Raw genomic sequence first — 21528 nt, forward strand, 5'->3', positions numbered from 1 at the left:
CTCTTTCCTCTCTCCCACCCCTTAATATTAAGGTTGGAGATGGAAATCCACTAAGGCTGTGGAAGGCATCTGTGGAAGTGGAGGCTCCTCCCTCTGTGGTACTGAACCGAGCGCTAAGAGAGCGCCATCTGTGGGATGAGGATTTCTTGCAATGGAAAGTCATTGAAACCTTGGATAAGCAGACAGAGATCTACCAATACGTTTTGAACAGGATGGCTCCCCATCCTGCCAGAGACTTTTTAGTCCTGAGGTAAATTAAATTAGCTGCAAAAGCAAACAGGAATAGGAAGCCACTTCATTTCTTAACCATATTATTTACACATTGGCATGTACTATTTAGTACATCACCTGTCTTTGAACTTCATTTAGTTCAGTTTATTTTTCTATGAATCACTAAGAACTGAAGGAATACTAGTTTAATACCTGCTTGCTCCCTGGTGACAAATAAAATTACAACAATCAGTTTAAGCACAATTTAAATAAAAACAAAAGGAAAACAAACATACTGTACCAAGCTCTCTAATACAGGCCATCAAGCTACAAACTAGGGGTGTAGAACCCTTTGGGTCTTGCCCTGTGGTTCATACCTAAAGTCCTTTGGCCTGGGCTAAATGCCTGCAAGCAGAGGAGGAACAGAAGGTATTCAGCTCAGGAATACCTGGTCAGGAATAATGAGATATTTATTCTTGGTGTTTCATTGCATTGGCATTTTAATCTTATTATTTTAAATTACAATTGGCTATGATGTTTTAAAAAGTTTTAAATAAGTAAAATTACTACACATTAAGGAGGACAGGGAGAGAATTAGACAAAGGGATGCCATTTTTAAAGGTAGCTCTGTGTTTGTTGCAATGTTTTATTGCACCTTAAGGATTTAAACCTGTCTGATACTTACTGCCTATCTAAATGGCATTTCTTCTTATAACTGACAGATTAACAAGCTAATTAAACATTACTGCAAAACGAGTTGCTTTCCTCCTTGCTTCAGCTCTTCCCTTTAGACACACACAGACACCGCAAAGAGCACTATGTAAGCAGTACTTTCAACCAGTGGCTTCTACCAGTGGATAAAAAACACCTACTTAGTAAAACTAAAGAGATGCTGTAATTACCCCGAGACCTGCAATCTTCCTTTGTATTCAGTGTTCTGCCTCCTACTCTATCAAGTCTCAATCTTTTAAAGATTCCATTGAAGGGTTTTTCTGTCCTAGCATTTGTCAGATTTCGATCTAGTTTTAAAAATGAAACCCAGAGAGATCCCTGCTTCTAATATGTATCAGTCAGAACCTGACACTCAGGGTAATGCAATACACAAATACTATCTAGCTTATATTTGATGGTCAATTTTACTAGGAAGAAATTTCGTATGATGTTTGAGTTCATGAGTTTTAACTGAATCGTTTTTTTAATCTGCGATTCAAGCCTACCCAGCTGCTACTAGGCGAGTCCCTATTAAATTTTGTGATTCTATGTGAATTTGCCATGCCCAGTATCTTGTATAATTGGGCTGCTCCCAGTGCAAAACCATTATGCAAGCTTAGTTAGAATGCCAGATAGCCATAGCTTGGGCAGGTGTTGCTATCGATATCACATTTAAATCAGGCTGATTCCAGGGATAAAAAAGCAGTGTTGGCTCCTCATTCCTCCTTCACTCCAGCCCTCATTATCTCTGTGAACCTGTTTGACCATTCTTCCTACTGCATTTTCAAATTTTACTATTTTTTGTATTCAGTTGGACACACTCATACCACTTCCAGTACACGAGTCCTGCTACATGAGTCCTGCTAAAAGAGTTTGCACTGAGCTAGAAACAAGTACACTAAGGAAAGATAGAAGAGATATCAGGCTATATTTCCTTCTTTTAAAATGTTGTTCTTCTATTTTCATTTTAAAACCCATTTTAATAGGACATGGAGAACAGACTTGCCGAAGGGGATGTGTGTGTTAGTGACTGTCTCTGTGGAACATGAAGAAGCTCCTCTGATGGGAGGTGTGAGGGCAATTGTTATGGATTCCCAGTATTTAATAGAGCCTTGTGGCTCTGGGAAATCTCGCCTGACACACATCTGCAGGGTTGACCTCAAGTAAGTACCACAGGTGCCAGAATCCTGGCCAGTTGAGTTCGGCATGAAGCTAACATTTCCGGGCATTGTTCTGCAAGTTTAATTAGGATAGCTCAGTGACTTCAATTCTGACTTCTGCCTGTTGATTTAATATGTTGTTATAATTCAAAAAAGAAAAAGATTTTACACACCTGATAATACCCTGCTCTGGCATACTTTTTTTTATCTTAGCTATTAGATCATCCCTGGATTGTTTCTTATGGTTGGGTGCACCTCCCAACTCCTTGTTCATTACAGCTCCCTTTCTGATTACTTGGGTTCAAGTTGGTTTGGTAGACAGTTGGGTTGCAACATTTCCTCCTTGATGTGCCCATGAGACTATATCACTAGAAAATGCGCCTTCAGTTTTCATATCCTTTAAAGCAAACTAATAGGTTCTCCCCGCCCCCCCCCCCGTAATAAAATGCATACAAAGTACAAAAAACTTCTTGAGCATATTTAGTCTGAAATTCAACAATGCTTTTTTATTCCATATGCAGTAAACAGTTATAAGGATCTCAGCTGAGCACTGCTATCCCACTGATGTGCTTTACTCTGACTACACAAAGAGCAGCGCACAGTGGACTCTGCTTCCTGTGGGAGATTAGCAGGGGCTGAAATGTTCACATGACATTTAGTTTTTTGCAGTTCACACATATATAAATGCCATAGCTTAATAGTGCCATCTGCTTATCAAATACATTGCCTCAAAGCGATATTACATAACTAAGATCACATTTACATGCTTAAGTTTACATGCTTAAAACCACTCCTGTGGTGTACTCTCTAGGAGAATTTTTAAAAATGCAATAGCAGGAGCATGCATTCCCTTTTAAAGGAATATCCCGTTCCTAAACTGTTTGTTGATGGCAGAATCTAGTCACTAACTGACTAAAATAATAATAATAATATGTTTATTGCTTTTCCGGCCGAAGCCATAAGCCATACAAACACCAACAAAATATGAACTGCACACTTGAACATACCCAATTCACATAGACATAACTCGACTGACTAAAATGATATAACCTGCAAGCCTATGCATACCTTTTTTGGAGAATAAGTCCAATTGAATGTATGGACACATTCTTGCAAATAAACATTTATAGGTCAGAGTTAACTATGGAAACTATGAACATAAGAAGGTTCAAGATGGAAACTGGAGCTCCAGAATGAGGAATATTGCTACTTACAGTTTGTAAAAGTAAACAACAGGTGGTCTTTAGGTAATAAAAGATATGTTCAAGGTGCATGTAAGCCAGAATTCCATTTCCAAATTTATCCCTCACCACTGTTCTTGTTATTTAGGCAGGCTTGATAATGGTGGTGGGTGTAAAGCTGTGTAAGACCCAAATCTCACTAAATTATGGCCCACATCTCCTTCAGCTGTATAAAAGGAACAAAGTGCAAATGTTAGTTCTGATTGATGGAATTTTCAGTATATTCTGTCAGTTATTACAGATCTATCAGGCTTGTTTGTACTGTGGGGTTGACAGAAGAAGGCATGATAGCATGTACTCTGTTTCTTGTTTGTTAGCATTTATGACATACCATTTGGATAAGGGGGGGAATGCAGTAACTTTTTTCTCTTTACTTCCCTTCAGAGGTCATTCACCGGAGTGGTACAATAAAGGCTTTGGACATCTATGTGCAGCAGAAGTTGCCAATATCAGAAATTCATTTCAGCCCCTTATTGCTGAGGGACCAGAAACAAAAATCTGAGAGATGGAGGAATATTCTCCATGCATTAAATCCACTGGATTTTAGCCTACATTTGTGCAATAGCTAAGCAAGGACTGCTTGGGAAATTCTGCCCTTGCCTGGAAATGTCACCCACTTACCTCCATGAGCCTCATCTGTTTTCTTTTGCTGAAGAACACTTTTCTAAGAATTTCTTCATACTTTAAAAGTATATTAATGCCCTTGTGTGTGTGTTGCATAATTCTAATATTTAAAAGCTTCTAAGAAGCTTATTTTAAAAGTGTAAATAAGATGTAAAAGTGTACATACTTTGCTATGTATGGTATCTATGACATGTGAATAGTGTATATAGAAATATGTATATGTGTTTTGTATATAAGCTATTGCTTTCTAGAGGATACTTTCTAGAAAGCAATAGCTTTGTATATAAGCTATTGCTTTCTAGAGGATACTGCATCTCTTTGAAATTGTTTTCACCTTGTTAGGCACAAAGTATTCCAGCTGTTGTAAAATCACCCTTGCTACTATTATAAAAACAATATCTTGGACACTAACCCTTTCTTCCGTTTCTATTGTCACTGTGCTGTCCTCTATTGCAGACATGGAGCTCCACTGCAGATTACATTTCAAGAGGTTATGTAAAACCCGCATCTGGCAATGAACACAAAACACCTGCCACACTGGAGCACTGCTTCGGCAATGGAGGGCAGTGCAGTGAAAGCAGAAAAATATGACTAGTAAAGCATTTGAGCTGTCCTCAAGTTTGCACAGATGACAAGGAAGTACATGGAGGTAGACATGGAGAGTTGAGAAGGGGCTGTGAAGAGGAAGGAGAATCACATGGTCAAGAGCAATGAGCAACAGAATACTAATCTAGCCAGATAAATCTTTTTTGTACAGTAGAAGGGTGGCAGCTACAGTCCAGAAATCATGCCTGTTGCTTTGTATAATGAAATAGACAAGTTAAGAGATTGACTGAAAAGTTGCTATTTGCAAAATTCAGAGTATTTCCTAATCTTAAGGGTTGCTGCACTAATAAAAAAAGTGGTTCAAATGGGTTAAGTTAATGAGTCTATGTATCGTCACAAAATGTGAAGATACACAGATATCATCAAACCATTGGTCAAAACTGGAAGGCAAGGGTGACTCTTGGCCCCTTGTGTGGGGCTATTGATGAACCCCACACCCTTGTGTGGGGCTCATCAATAGCTATTCCAGTGCCACTAAACATGTTATACTCGCTTTACAGCAACATTAACATAACAAGTCTATATATTGGCTTAAATTGGACTATTAATCAAATATTATACAGCATTTATAAATGAAATATTTTTCCTACCAATATCAAGCACCTTAGGAACAACAGTAAGCATGCTGTTGCATTTTGTTGTTAAAAATTAAGGCCCACAGTCTTGCTTTGGAATTCTGACTATGTAAACCAAGCTAATAGCCTTGTCAGAAATCATGGTGAGCCACGTTTCTCCACACAAAATATCCTCAATAGTGATTAAATGTCTTAATAAGCTTTTTATGTTAAACTTTTAAAAATAAGCTTTTTTAATGAATTCCATAAATTGAAGAGGTCTAATAAAAGATAATCACTGGGAAGCAAGTATATTCTTAAGAGTTTTCATATTCTGCTCCTTACACCTTGACTCCAAACACTTGACTTGGGAATCCAGCCCTTAGGGTCAAACAGGTCATGAGCCAAGTGCCAAGGGGGCGGGGCTGCCTCCCTCTTCAAGAAGGGATGGTGGACCTGCGCAGAAAGCATGCCTCCCAGGTCCTACCCTTTGCCACCCAGACCAGCCTGCTTGATTGGCTAGCCCTGGCATTTGAATCTGGGCTGTGTTGGCTCCACCTTCACCAAGGCCACTGGAAGTCCACGCTGCCCTCTAATGTGGCAGCTGCCCAGCATTCTACCCTCCTCCCATGTGGCCTGCAACTGATCCCCAGTTAAGTTTGGGGGTCTGCATTTATAAAAAGAAGCTGTGGTAAGCTCCCAGAATGGGGAAGGTGCTGCTAATCCCTTCCCCTTTGTACTATTTCCTACAGAAATCGCATGCACACACTGTCCCTGGATGTCATTCTCCACAGTAAGGATGAAATACAGTATCTGTTCCCTACTAGGCTAATAACAGCTTGAAAAGTAGGTGATTCCTTCCAGGGAAAACAATGTGGGGTAAAGTATGAATTCCCACTCTGCCACTTCAGCCATGCTGTAAATTATGTGCCCTTTCCCAGCTGCTTTTAATAAAACATTGGAATCATGGACTTCCTATGTAATATGCCATTTGTTTCCAAGCAAGTGTGTTGGACAGCATCCTCCTCCAGGACGTCGCTTTGTTTCTCATTAATGAGAATAAGATTGGTTGCTGGTGCTGATAAGCAATACCATTTAGGTCCACTGGACATATTCAGAGACCACTTGTCTTCCTAAATGGAAGAATGCATTAAAGTAAAATGATTTTAAAGTAATTTATGGATATTTTTTTTAAAAAACTAGCATGAAACAAAAACTACCATTTCAGTTACAAATATATTTCAAAATGTTTTCATACATGTTAAAGTCAGATTCACACTGGCTTTATATTTATTGTCCTAGTTTGTGTATTCAGTGTTTAGTTCATTCCTTTAACTCACCCAAGATGTACTAGTAAGTTTGATTTTGTAGACTGCTATATGCCACAACAGGATAGCATAAGGTTTTTTTCCAGCATGGTTTTTGTGATTTGCAGAAAGTCAGCAGATTAGGCTCTTACTAGGAAAAGATTCACTTACTGAATTACTGCTTATCACACAAGTATGGTAGACCCGAAAATATTAACACTATCCAAGAAACCAGTTTTTCCATACATCACAGTGCAGAAATTATTTTGCATGAGAATCTACCAATTTCTAGAGTCCTTTTGCTGTTACACCTATGCAGTGTTACTATATAAGATTGTGTCTGTACAGACCTTAAGCAGGACTTCATGGAAAACTCTAGAAGTGGAGAGATAGCAAGGTCATATTCCTTAGAGGCCATGCACCTTGGTCAGTTCTCCAGTTTCTATTAAAAAGAGGTGCTGGAAATCAATTATTGTTTGGAATATCATCAGATCCTGACGTCCTTTCCCCTAAACCTCGAGATCCAGAGATTCTCTGCAATTACAAAGTTGAAAAGGAAATGAACTTTGACCTGCTCAGGGTTGCTTTCACCTCCTCTTAACTTCATGTGTTCCATCCTGGCATTGATCTCTGATGAGTCCTGGCATAGATTATGCCTTTCCCTGGACTTGATGTTGGCTGATGCTTTCTATCTGTCCATAATGAATGAATAAATGCATGAATCTCATGCCATCTTTCATCATGGGAACTACTAATGATAAACCGTAGTTACATTCAAACCCTGACTGAAAAGATCCAAGTTTTTTGGTTGAAGTGAATAGGTCCTTAATCTTAACACCTGCAAGAAATCTAGTATCTAGAAAGACTAGAAGTAAATGTTCATGGTACAGATTTTCCCCCTGTTCTTTACCTGACAGCCACTTCAGTGGTATGATAATTCAGGAGCAAAATGGAATAGTATGACTAGTGGTCAAATCTGAAAGGCTGGCCGAATACCATAGAGATGAAAATGTTCCCTGACTTTGATACCCAGGCATCACAATTCAACTGAATATTCAAGCTATTCTGAAAATTATGCCTATTCAAAAGTTATTATTCAAGACCACAGGATACTGAAATTCCACCGTAGGTGCTTCAACATGTGCTTCTCTCTCAGTGATACCTATTACAAATACATATCAAACGAAAGCACCTTCTCCTGCAAGGGACCTTTCATTTATATTGTCAGCGATTATATGTATCTGCAGGGCTTTTTTTCAGCCGGAACGCGGTGGAACAGAGTTCCGGAACCTCTTGAAAATGGTCACATGGCTGGTGGCCCCACCCCCTCCGAGCAGCGCGGAGGGCAATCTAAACTCCCCTCTGTCTGGAGATCAGGGGGTGGGGCCACCAGCCATGTGACCATTTTCTCCGAAGGCAATCCACTGAGTTCCACCACCTCTTTTTACAGAAAAAAAGCCTTGTGTATTAGTTCCAAGTGTTTTGGTTTGGGTGTGATACAGAGCCGCACCGCAACGGTTAGTTTAATGACTCTGTGGAAATAACTTATGTGTGAACTGATGTGAAGTCTACAAAGTTTATTATATTAAAAGTATATGACTTAGGCATCCTTTGTAACCCAGAAACTTGGTTTTATAAACTGCTACCAATTTTAGAACCTTTTACAGTCAATCATAGTTATCTTGTTATTACAGAGCAACTGTCCACCAAGGTCACAAAAAGTAATCATGTGACAGATACAATACCAATTCCTTCACAGCCACCTTTCTTATCTGTACAATAACTTTCTGTTTAACAAACAATGACACAGGAATTCATATTCTGTTGAACCTAATAGGCCTCCAGCATCACATACACATTTATTTTCATCTAGGTATTATAAAAATGCTTATTTTAAGCTATAAAAGAACATTTATAGCAGATTGCTTCTCTGTATGGAAGGGGCTGGCTCCAGATGAAAACTGGAAAGAACAATAACAACTCATCCCATGCCCTCTACAGAACAGGATGACTTTTCTCATACATGAATGCTGCTTTTGTTGCTATGATTATTAAACCAAGCTACCTTATTTCTGTAATAAACTATTTTAAAAAATGTTAAAGCTTAGATTCTGAAATGCCGTGGTTAGGAAGGGGTGGGATCCTGACCTCTATGGAGAGAACATTCTGTCATCATTTTTTAGCCACAAGGGAAACATGACCAGGGACTGATAGCATTTTGTTTTAATGTTTAGTAGATAAATCTTTGGCCCAGAGTAAGGATTAGGGTTTACCTCCCTCAGACTGTTGCTACATTTCCATTTGGCTCCCTACTTTTAGCAATAACAGAAATTTTATAGCAGTGTCTTCTATTACCCATATATAGTGAAATATCTGTTTAAATTATGTATCAAATGAATATATCAGAAATACCACATTTGCCATTGGGAAGTCAATATAGCCACTACATTTTTAATGTTATCTTCATATTAATACCTCATTTTTTACCTCAAGTCTTATCTGTTAAAAAAAACCCTGTAAAATAGAATTGGGAGCTTAATAAAATGGCATATGCTGAAGAGTTAGGTTTACTTGCAGCAATATATTTGTTGAGTCTATTAATTCTTTTGTCATATATTTTAAGGATAATGTGTGTTAATTCACTATCTCTAACTGGGACATAACTAAAAATCCACACAATGGGGCCAAGGACATATTTTTCTATAAGTCTGGGGGAGCCTTGTAGAAAAAATGTAATGTTTTAAAAATATATTGGGAATTAGAAAAGCCCCAAAACATACAAGAAATGTCTACTTTTTTTTAAAAAGTGAGATCTTACCTCACTAAATTGTGAGATCTCAGTGACCATTGGGGTGGTTGCTAGGTAACCTGCAACCAACATTGCTGAGAATTCTAAGCCTCATTTAGTGTCACCCCAAGGGAATGTGGGAGAGACGAGAAAAGGTAAAAGATAGGATGAACAGAAAATAAAGCTGGAAATGGTGGGAAAGGGTTAAAAATGACATCAGAAAAGAGGACTGAGAAAAGGGTAGGGGGGACAAAAGTAAGTAGAGAAGGAAAGAGGCTGCAGGCTCTGCCTGGCTGAGACAGAGAAAAAGCAAGAGGGAGATACGGAGCAGGTTCCCCGCTTGCTAGTGTTTATTAAATGTATATCTTATCCACTTAAAAAGTGCTCCAAGATACTTAAAACTTGTTTTGTGAAAAATGTTCACAAAAATCAAACTACATTAAAACACAATCACGTACCAAAAATACGAAGAACAAAAAGACGTCTACAAATTATAAAACAGTTTGAAACTGTTTTGAAATAAGAATGGGTTTACATTGTCTCCTCAAAATGAGAAGGCTTGGACTGGTCAACATATGACATGAAGACCTACTCCATGCCTATCTTGCAGATTTCAGCAGTACTTTGTCTGGGTCAAACAATTTGCTGTGTCTACTTACAGAGAGGAGCACATTTTTCTTCCCTGCTCATCCAGCATGCCACTTCTATGAACTCAGAGAGTATCCACACATTGCCATAGTGTCTGACTCCAGATCCTGGTCTACATGTACAATTTCAGCTGTGCTTACCAAGCCTACAGACACCAAATTAGATCATATGGCAACATGTGGATGCCGAGGCAGGGCCAGCATGCCAAGTGAGTGAAGAGGTAGGATGCACTCCCTTTTCCTCCTTCCCCAAAATGTGATGATCTACACACTAAGCTGGACCTCTGACAGAATTTTTGTTGTCTTAATTGTTGCCACATTATGGCAAGTGTGCTAGTTATATCACTGAAAAAAAATCAGACTGTCTTTAGCTTTCCCCCCCTCTGTTATAGGTAAGATCTAGAAAATTATCAGCATCTATTATAAAATTGTCTGCAATTTTTAGGCATTGTACAGGAATAAAATCAGAAGTCCTTGCCTGCAGCTTCACAACATTATGCAAATCCACTCAATTTCAGCATAGAAATCTCAAATTGGACACTCAGTTAAGAGTCAACTAACTATACTTATACATTGCAACTATTCCTATTTACCAGAGACAGCCCTGGAAAATAGGGGGGTACCTGTCCTAGAAAATCTTTGTGTTAAATCCCAACAGTATATATTCTTTGGGGGATGGCATGTTTCTTCAACATATGCCCATTTATATGAACACATATTTAAAGCACTGCAACTCCACATAGGATTGGAACAACTGCTACGAAAATAAGACCTACAAATGTAATAGTGCTGTTGAAGGTCTTGTTTTAAGAATGGAAGTGATATGTAAGGATTTTCTTTTAAACACAGAGTGTGCAAATCCTGGAGACCCATTCATTAGTTCCTTCACACTCATATCCACCCCAGTAATTCCTGCCTAGTTTCACTGTATCATTTGCTAAAATTTCTTGTCTTGAGATGTCTGCTGGTAACTGTTGCAGTTACTCATTTACTTGATCTGCCAAGCATGCACCTATGAAGTGTCATGCAGGCAGCCTAGCCCCTTGGACCCAAATATATTCTTTAGTAGATCTGGCCACCATCTAGATATTTTAAGCATGGCACTCCATCATTCTCCTCTGAATGTAGTCTGTGTACATGTACATGTGCATGATAGGGGAAAGGATCCCACCCCTTTTCTCCAGGGAGTTTCTCAGAACATAGAACAAATTGGAAAGAAAGGTTTTATCCTAGACACATATAAATAAGCTGATGGAGGTGAAACTACAGGACACAAAATGGAAAAATAAAACACAGTGCCTTCATTTTCCTGTAACATACATCTTGGGCTAAGGATAATCTGGCCAATAAACTATTTCCACAGGATTCTTTGAATACATAGCTCAAACTGCAAAGTAATCAGGCTGTAGAGGGGAGTTAATAGGCATCATACCAGAAGTGAGGAAAGCCCCCACTTCCACTCTCCTGGCTTTCCACAAACTATGCAATATGGAATGGCTCAGAAGGTCTTTTTACACAGGTAACAGGACAGTGCTGTAAGGAAATGGTTCAGAGAGATGTGTTAGTAAAGGGATAAGGGACTGATGACTGTGCTACTGTCTTTTGCTGTAATTGTGCACCTACTGACTAGTTTCTCCATGTTATTTAATGTGTCAATTTGCTTATGTTTTGTTTCAGCATTGTTTCAGCTCTGAATTGGATTTCTGCTTGGTTTCAAATTTCTATTGGACTGCTGAATGTCCCAGACCATGATCATATTGGCTGTAATCCACCTTGAGTCTCAGTAAGAAAGGCAGCCTATAAGTAACATAAATAAAAAAATTATCTCCCATGGCTTGAAATTTGAAAATTGTGGGCAGCCTGGTATGACACATCAGCATGCTATTTTAGCTCCTCTCCTCAAAATCCAGGATACTTACATGCTTTGCTCGTCTCAGTATAATGGAGATTGTGGTTCAGCTGAACATTCACAGAGGACTTGGTCCATTTTTTCCCCAAACATAGGTATGTGCTGTGTAACGCTAGTCACACTCCTAGAACTGCCAACTTTTTGCTGGTTGGATTCTGCATAGCAAACAGAAACTGAGCAAGCACTCCATTTACATACAATGAAAGGTGCCTCCTAATGAAACTCTGTTCAAAACTCAAGACCCCAGCCAGAAATCAAGTGGCTTCCTTCCTTCCTGCTCCTCCAAGGACATCTACTCCACCCCAGTCATCTACCAGCTAACCTCTCTGAACACTACAAACTAGACCAAGAGAAATGCATGCCTAATTCATATACCAATATGCCAGTTGCTGCTGCATAGTGGTTAAGTGGTTGGGCTACTTGTTCAACTCCCCACTACTGCTATGAACTCAGCAGGGGGTCTTGGGTAAACCACTCCTCTCAGCCCCAGCTCCCCAGCTGTATTGTGGGGATAATGATAACACTGACTTTGTTCACTACTCTGAGTGGAGCACTAATCAGTCCAGAAAGACAGTATATAAGGACACTGCTGCTATTATCCAGAGGAGTTAGCCGTGTTAGCATGTAGTAGCAAAATGACAAAGAGTCCAATAGCACCTTTAAGACTAACCAACTTTACTGTAGCATAAGCTTTCAAGAATCACAGTTCTCTTCGACAGATGCATGTTGCTATTATTGCTTGTTGCTATTATTGTTATTGTTATAGCCAAGTGGCCCTGATCTACAGGTATTTATACCCCTGGATCGGGGCCACTTGCAAACAAAACAGAAGTTTTTGCAACCTTGGGGGTACCCCGCCCCCCAGGTTGCACAAAAATCTCAAAGATTAAAAAAAAGTAAATTAGGAGGTTTAAATGCACCCCCCTGCAAAACAAAAGTGTGTTCTATGCACACACAGAACATGAACTCGCCTCTTCCTTCATTGTCATCAGCAGTGGAGGCAAAAGAGGCAACTGATGGTGGGGAGAAGGGAAGAAGAGGATCTCTGGAATCCCGTTCCCCGATTCTTGTGGGCCTACCACACACTATTTACAGGACATTTAGCTGTTTATAAACTGCCATGAGTCCCCAATCCAGATTGCCACATGCATGATCCATATTGGGGCCTTGCAACAATTTTTAAACAGCTAAAATCACCTATAAAATGGCATTGCCAGGAAGAGGAGTAGCAGTAGCCATGAGAAGGTGAGCTCTGAGGGGATGGGGTGGAAGGAGAGGGAGAGGAAGAGGTGAGGGAGTTCCAAAGGACCCGGACTGATAAAAAACACCCAGATAAGAAGAGGCATATTGCTGAGGAGGGGTAGAAACAGGAATAATCGGGGGGAGGGGAGAATGGAACAGGGAAAGATCTGTTGAGGGACAGGAAGGGTGTCTGGAAAGACAGCAAGAAAAATCAGGGAAATAGGACTGTCCCTCCCCCCTTCCCAACAACTTCCCTGCCCCAAACATCACCACCATCACCTCTGGGACTAAGTAAGGAGTACACTTTACAGAGTGTTTGGGAGGCAGTGGGAAGAGTCACAGTGAAAGTTATGGGAGGGAGCCAAGAGGAACGGTTGCAGGGGTGGGTGGGGCAGTAACAGGGAAGGCTAGCTTTGGACAACTATGGAGACAACTGTCTCCACAATCTACAACATTTTGTTGTGGGCCCCACTTGCATTTCTATATTGGCAGAATGTTCTAAGAAATAGAATGAGGCCACATCTATTCCACAGAGATGATGGTTGTGGGAAAAAAACCTTTCTTCAGGTTGAATTTGTACTGGTCACTGTTAAGTAGGGATGCCAGCTCCCTCCCCGCCAGTGGAGACAAGAGATCCCCCAGACCCACTTATATAGACGTGGTATTGGAGAAGGAAGGAGGAGGCAGACTCCCATGGAGCAATCAGCAAAGTGGTATGTGCTCCAGAGGCCCTGCGATGACATTATTTCCAATTGAAACTGAAAGTGACTGCATCTCTTTAGGGTCAAATCAGCTCCAAACATAATGAAGGTGCTGTGTTTGGACCGATTTCACCCCAAAGAGATGCCATTGCTTCTAATTTCAACCACAAGTAGCATCATCGGAGGGCCTTCAGAGCACCCATGCAAGAGATGCATGGATCGGGGCCCACCACTAGAGATGGGCACAAACAGCAATACAAACAAAAAAAAGCCACAAACAGCTCAATCAGCTGTTTGCGAGCAAGCTGATCGTGAGGCCCTGTTCCTGGCGAACATGTGTTCATTCCAAGCCCTGTTTGTTGTTTTCATCAGCCCTTCGTCAAACCAGACAGTCTGGCGCCTTTCAATCAATTCCCTTGGCAACAGTAGGCACCGACTTTCTGAACTCTGTCTGAACTCCTGTTGCCCTGGAAACCCCAATCTAAGCCCAGGGGCACTTCACCTCCGACTCAGCCACTTGTCAGGGAAAACCCTGTCAAGGGCTGATTGCAGCCTGCGGGGGCTTAAATTTCCCTCTCCCTGCTGCTGCGCAGCACAGAAGAGGGACATTTATATCCCCCACTCAGCTGCTTGTCAGGGAAACCCCTGAAAAGCGGCTGAGTGCAGCCTGCCGGGGTGAAATGCCCTTCTCCCTGCTGCTGCACAGCAGCAGAGAGAGGTGCACTTCACCCCCGACTCAGCCGCTTGTCAGGGGTTTCCTGACGTCTCCCCCCATCCCTCCAGCCAGCTGGAAGGAGGGAGAATTTGAAGGGAAGGAGGTTCTCCATGCCATTTGCAAACAGCATGGGGAACCTTCTTCCCTTCAGGGTCTCCCCTCCCTCCCTCCAGCCGGCTGGAAGGAGGGAGACTTTGAAGGGATGGAGGTTCCTCACGCTGTTTGGCATGTGGAACCTTCTTCCCTTCAGAGTCTCCACCCTTCCCTCCAGCCAGCTGGAAGGAGGGAAACTTTGAAGGGAAGGAGTTTCCCCATGCCGTTTACAAATGGAGCAGGGAACTTTCTTCCCTTCCAAGTCTCCCCTCTCCCTCCCACAAACAGCCAAACATGAACATATTGTCGAAGGCTTTCACGGCCAGAGAACGATGGTTGTTGTGGATTTTCCGGGCTGTATAGCCATGGTCTTGGCATTGTAGTTCCTGACATTTCGCCAGCAGCTGAGTGGGGGGATACACTTCTGAAGATGCCAGCCACAGCTGCTGGCAAAACGTCAGGAACTACAATGCCAAGACCACGGCTATACAGCCCGGAAAATCCACAACGAACAACCACGAACATGTTCGTGAACAGGGTTATGTTCGTGGTTGTTCATGATTCCCTGTTCATGTATGGCAACGAACAACGAACATCGTGTTCATTTTTTTTCCTGTTCGTGCCCACCTTTACCCACCACCACCCTCCATCTTCCAGTTTCCAGGTTAAGGGGGCTAGCAATGCTATTAATAAGCCAAGAGCCACATTACATTAACAATGTTAATTAGCAAATAATGGACCCCATAAAGAAAAATACTTTTCAAAAAAAGACTGCAGCAGTATAGAATTACAGAGGCATTTTAAATCCCCCAGGTACCATTTCCGTCACACCATGGAGTGTCAAACTTATTATTTATGCATAATTCTCGAGTACAATTATGGAGTCTGCAAAGCTCCTACCTGCTTATCACGACAATGACACAGAAATTCCTTCTCTCTTTAGTAACCAAAGGCTATAAAGTCTTATTAGATGTACCATTCTCAATGTGTGAGGCTGCAGGGAAAGCTGCACACAAGAACGAGCATCAGCAACTCAAGAAAGATGACTCCTCAGCTCTACAAATATAGCAATGCACAAAAGCCAGTAAAATATTAAACTGATGCTTAACATTTATACCGATTTTTTCCTTACTGACACCATAGTCAGTACGACACCATCTCCTAAACCAGCCCTGCAAGTAATGCCCTGCAATGACAGAACAAAAGATGTTATCAAGATTTGTTTTGCTCTTCAGTGTAACAATACACATGTAAAAGGTAAGAATTCCAATAAGCTTTTCAGAAGATCCTGCTGGATCAGACAAGCGGTCCATCTACTCCAGGATTCTGTTTCACACAGCAGTTAACCAGTTGTCCTGGAGGACCAACAAACCATTTTTTCCAGATCCTGCATCTACTAAATACAGAGTCTGGTCCCTCCCCATAATAATTTCAGGTTGCTAAACCTAGCACTGCTAGTTTCTGGGACATTCTGATGTTTTTCAGCAGGCTCATTTATCCCTCTGCCCTTAAACCAATAATCTGCAGCAGCTTTCACACTATAAGCCAATGTTCCTCTATACTCCATGGATCTCACTTCTGAGAAAGTACAGAAAGGAATTGGGAACAATGGCTTCAATGCCTTGCCAATTGCTTTTTCATAGAAAAAGAATGGCTACTTTTTCAGGCATCTTCACTCCTCCAAGTACCTGTTTAAAAAACAAAACCTGGCAGAAACTGCTCAACCTGCCTTCCCTCCTTCCTCTGGCATCCCAAAGGAAAGAGGACTGGAAACCAGTGCAGAATGACTGCCAAAGAAAAAGGGAAACGAGGGGAAAAACAACATCAGCTAAGCGGGAGCTCACAGGAAAATAAATTCCAGGGCAATAAGAAAGGGAAGGAACATTATTTTGCCAGTCAATGTAAGAAGATGTATATAATATGTATATGTACTCACATTTAAAGCTGCCACTAGGACGTGCTTCTGAGTAAACTTGCAAGCATGATTTCACTGTGAGATGAATGCAATCTGTTTTTGCTAGGACTCTAAAGAAACTGTTGACAGAGTTGGAATTTCACAAGAGTTACATACATGAATTGCTTCTTTAGCCAACTTTTCAAAATGTATCATTTATTTTAAGGTGATGTTATCAAGAAAGAATATCAAATGAGAAAGTATGTACTTACATAAATGGACTGGAATTACATGACAGGACGTGTACTTCACCTTTTTAAAAAGAGCATGGAAATTCTAGAGTAAAAAGATACTTCAGTTTAAGAGCAGAGATATGCTTCTTGCAAATGCCTGGTACACCTGGAAGCACAGAGAATATAAATTAAGCCTTCACTTAATTTCCATGCTCCATGCACTTATATCACATTGGGCTTTCAGCTCAACATTAGGCTTGAAGGATATGTCCAGGCAGGAATTCAACATGTGCTGCATACACACATAATGAACCATAAGAGGATCAGTGCTTCCCACCACAGCAACAACTGACATGTATGTCACTTGTCTAGCATTCCCAGTTGCTTGCTAACATGAATACTGCCTGATTATGAGCACATAATTTAAAGAATTATTGTTGGGAACTTGAAACTTAGTATGTAATGCATAAAATGATTCTTAATAAATGGGGAAAGGCAACCTAAATTGCACTCAAATCATAAAGACACACACACCCCTTACTGCCACTAGGACAAAAATCTGGAATGGCTAAAAAAACCTTTGGACACCAGTACAGTCTATTCAATACCCAGACTCAACCAACATGAAAACTCTCTTTGGCAGATACTACATTGTGGTTTTCAAAGATGTGCCATTATTGGATTCCACTGCAGCAGTTAATTAGCATGACAATTTAACGGGGAATGAAGCTTCTCTCACTAACAGATCAGCTGTGTTACAGATAGCCATCTAGATTTTATTGGTTTATGATCATATAATCAAAACTGTATTTATTGGTTTAGATCAGGAATTGTAAGATGCTGGGTAAAACTGTTGTTATTGACCCAACAGCTTAGGACAGATTGGGATCCAGCTTCAAAATATAAGATGGCTGAGTGAAAGGAAACAAAATAAACCAACTGCAGCAGCATGAAGACAAAACAGAGCTGTAAAATATTTGATTAGTAAATCCAGGGGTCATTTCATAGAAAAAGAGCTGTAGAAACTCATTAGTAGAGATGGGCATGAACCGCATTATGAACTTCAAAAACCCACGAAAATGGCGATTGCGTGATCGCGATCTGGTGGTTCGTTATCAGCCATGACCAATGAACCAGCGGTCAGTAAAAGCCTGGTTCAGTGTGTTCGGCCCTGGTTTGGGAAGCCAGACACTCAGGCGCCAGCAATCAATTCCCCTGGCAACGGAGCAGGGGGAATGCCTGAACTCTGTCTGCGCTCCTTCTGTCACCCTGGAAACCTGAATGGAAGCCCAGCTTACCTTGATTGGCAGGTCTTCCTTCCAACCACGGAGCTGCAAAGTGATTACAAGTTGGGAGAAGAGACCCAGAGGAGGTAGGGGGAAGGGAGTGTCCTATAGCCATGGGCACTCCAATCTCATCCCTGCAAACCCTGATAGGCAGCTCTGACGGCCAAACACAGACCTCCTGTGTTGCTCAATGGGACCTGTGCTTATAAATAGCCATGGGCTCCCAGGCTGGGTTTCACCTTCAGCGAGCAGTGGAGTGGGACAGAGATCTTGCTTGCCACTTGCTAGCCTTTGGGGAGAGAGACTAATTCAGCTTGGATTTGGGGAATAGGGATCTATCTCCTCTGGTTCCAGGGCTGCTGCCTGGCTCTGGGGCCAAGCTCAGTGGGCACCACGGGGGCCGTTCCACGCCCAACCAACTGAGAACAGTGAACCGGTTCGGCAATGGGAAATGTTCATTGCGGTTCGCGATCTCGGGATCGTCGTCGGCACTGAACCGCGTGCCCATGTCTACTCATTAGCATAACTCATTAGCATATGCCACACCCCTTGCCATCACCAGAAGTGTGTCATTAGCATAACTGATTTGCATATGCCACACTCCCTGACATCACCTATCCTGGCTGTTGTAGACCCAATCCAGGACATTCAGGGCCGAAATTGTGCCCAAAAGGGCAAAAGGGGGCTGAAAATGGTCGAAAAGGGGCCCAAAATGGTCAGGATCAGGCTGCTGCTGAGTGGGAGAGTGATCTACCACCAGCCAAAGGCCCGATCTGGGCCGTTTCGGCCCCAATCCAGGCTGAAACGGACCCAAAATGGCTGAGAGTCAGGTGGGCGGGACCACCTGACATGTGACCTCTTTGGGGAACTGCTGGAACTGTGTTCCTGCATGTCCCCCCCCCCCGAAATGAGCCCTCAGAGTTACACACAAGGCTACCTTATACTGAAACAGGCCATTGGTCATCAAGGTTAGTATTGTCTATGACTCAGACTGTAAGTAGTAGCTCCCCAAAGTCTTCAACATCACCTACAACCTGATCCTTTTAACTAGAGGTGCCAGGGCTTGAACCTGGGGCCTTCTGTATGCCCTGCAGGTGCTCTGCCATTGAGCCATGGCCCCTCCCTATTGTGCTTTAATTTAAAATACAAGCAACTGACTTAACATAAATCTGATACACTTTATAAATATGTCCTCTGTTTTCATACATTCTACAAAATCTACTGATTCTACAGAATGTTTCTGGATAAAAATACACTTTGGAAAGCAGCACACAAGTGTTATTTTGGTTTTCAGAAAAGCAACAATAATATACATTTTATCAGAACATGAGAAAAGAAATAGTTTCTTACAGTGGACAGACAGCAACTACATCAGCTGTATAGGCATACAGATTTGTACTTTTCAAAACAAATTATATAACATGTACATTTTCACATTATACAACCCAATGTATTTAAAATCAAAATTTGTACTACTCATCCAACCAATGCATCTATATAAGGGCATTATTTTTTAAAAGTGCAAAATCACTATTTACTGCAGATAGGGTAATGACTGCTATCCACAAATAGTGGGGATTTGGCATATGGCTTGTGGCTTGTGGAAGAGCTGTCCAAGAATTTTTTTACTGAAGAGGGATTCTGACCATTTGAAAGACATAAATATTTTTGCTGACCAAGGTATAATTTAGAATTGTGCTTTCCAAACATTTTGCAGTAAGAGTTAACCCAATGCAACATTACTTTTAAAATGAAGAAGGCAGCTTTGACTTTGGGTGATGGCAACCAAAGATTTGATCCAAAACCATGAACTCAATTCCAAAGATGACTTGCTACTGACATAAGATCTTCCATCAGCCAGCAGAAAACTTCTTCAATCAGCAAACAGACTCTCTCTGTCACCTTTTGTGAGTAGAAGGGCTCCTTCTGGATTCATCTTGATGGCTTGGATCCAGCATTAAATGTTTGCAAATATACTAAAGTGGCCAACTCACTATTCTTGAGACTAAAGCACTAAGGACACATTCCAGTGCAATATTCATACAACCAGGGCTTTTTTTCTGGGAAAAGAGGTGGTGGAACTCAGTGGGTTGCCCTCGGAGAAAATGGTCACATGGCTGGTGGCCCCGCCCCCTGATCTCCAGATGGAGGGAGTTTAAATTGCCCTCTGCACCGCATGGCACGGAGGGCAATCTAAACTCCCCTCTGTCTAGAGATCGGGGGCAGGGCCACCAGCCATGTGACCATTTTCAAGAGGTTCCGGAACTCCGTTCTACCGCATTCCAGCTGAAAAAAAGCCCAGCATACAACCAATACACTATGCTCCAAACTCCTGGAAAGTCAACTTGTATAATGTTTGCTGGTATTTGTCAAAATGTTTCACTCTGTTACACATCAACTAATCAACAGAAAAATGTTTACATATATCATCTCAACATTCTGCTTCTTACAAGTTATATGATCATCACATGTACTAGTCATATTTTTGTGATCTCTACATTAAAAATATAAAATTCTGTCACAAGGCAATTCAAATTCTGCACACAGAAAAGACAGCTTTTGCAACATAGAAATTATTCTTTATCATGCCTTCTGTAATTTTGCCATTTTGCACAAATTATTCTGGTTTTGCTAATCATAGGGAAGGGTGTAGAGTGGACCCTGTACTGAAACAGTCCCTATGTCATTTAAATGCATTATTCAATATACATGTTGCCTTTCCTACCAACTGAGGCTTCTGCCTGATCTAAAAGACAAGCTGAAAAACAAAACAACACTGGTTCATTACAATCACCCTGAGAAATCTGATTTGCTCTCTGAATATTGCTGAAAATCTGTCTAAATTCTATTCCACACCAAATGGAAACCAGGTAAACAAAGAAACAACACAAAAAATTAGAATTGTATACTCCAAAAGAGAAAGATGGCTAACAGATGCTTCATTTACTATTCAGATTTTAATTACTGTAACCATTATCATCAGTATACAGTATGCATATGGAATTACAGAGACTCTGTTACTAAAATATATTCCCCAGTCTGTAAATATATTAATTCTATTCTAAGCTTTTACATCTTACCCACAGAAAGGGAACATTATCTTATTTGCAAACAAAAGCAACCTAGTTCACACAATGTAAGGTGCCTATAAATTCATGTTTGTTAAAATAACAATTATGCCTATTATATTAGGATGCAATTTTGCATTTGCTTAATGTTTTAAGTGGAAAGTAGATGAAAACAATAACATTTATGCAGTATTAAATGAAACTATATTCACTTTCAAAGTGTTTCACATGAATAGCAAAAACCTTTGGGAATGTCTGTGCACACTCCACTGACACGAAAACTGTACAGAAGTCAACCCTGTGGCAAATTCTTAAATGCATCTTGGAAAATGCTATAAAACAAGGAGCTGTAGAAAACATGGGTGGCATTATTCAATAAAGAGGCTATCTTATCACACGGATTCACTAAACAAAGCCCTAAATTGTCTCAATGATCATTTTTAGTTGATGACTACATTGCTCAGGGTTGTTGCTTTTCATTTGTGCATCTGGCTGCGTTGTCACAGCATACAGACTGCCTAGTTCGTTTGCCATTTGGC

The 21528-nt window shown here is 41.0% G+C and overlaps 1 protein-coding gene across 1 annotated transcript in view; it reads left to right on the forward strand.

Annotated features, from left to right (window-relative positions):
- STARD13 (StAR related lipid transfer domain containing 13) overlaps positions 1–7694 on the forward strand; it is a 159511-nt gene extending 151817 nt beyond the window's left edge. The window contains exons 12-14 of the mRNA XM_054973641.1: positions 33–250; positions 1908–2084; positions 3707–7694. Coding sequence (XP_054829616.1) covers positions 33–250; positions 1908–2084; positions 3707–3824 — 513 coding nt within the window. The 3' untranslated portion in view covers positions 3825–7694. The remainder of the gene's footprint in view (positions 1–32; positions 251–1907; positions 2085–3706) is intronic.
- Positions 7695–21528: the final 13834 nt, after the last annotated feature.

The sequence above is a fragment of the Eublepharis macularius genome, chromosome 3 (genome assembly GCF_028583425.1).
Source record: "Eublepharis macularius isolate TG4126 chromosome 3, MPM_Emac_v1.0, whole genome shotgun sequence".
NCBI lineage: Eukaryota > Metazoa > Chordata > Lepidosauria > Squamata > Eublepharidae > Eublepharis > Eublepharis macularius.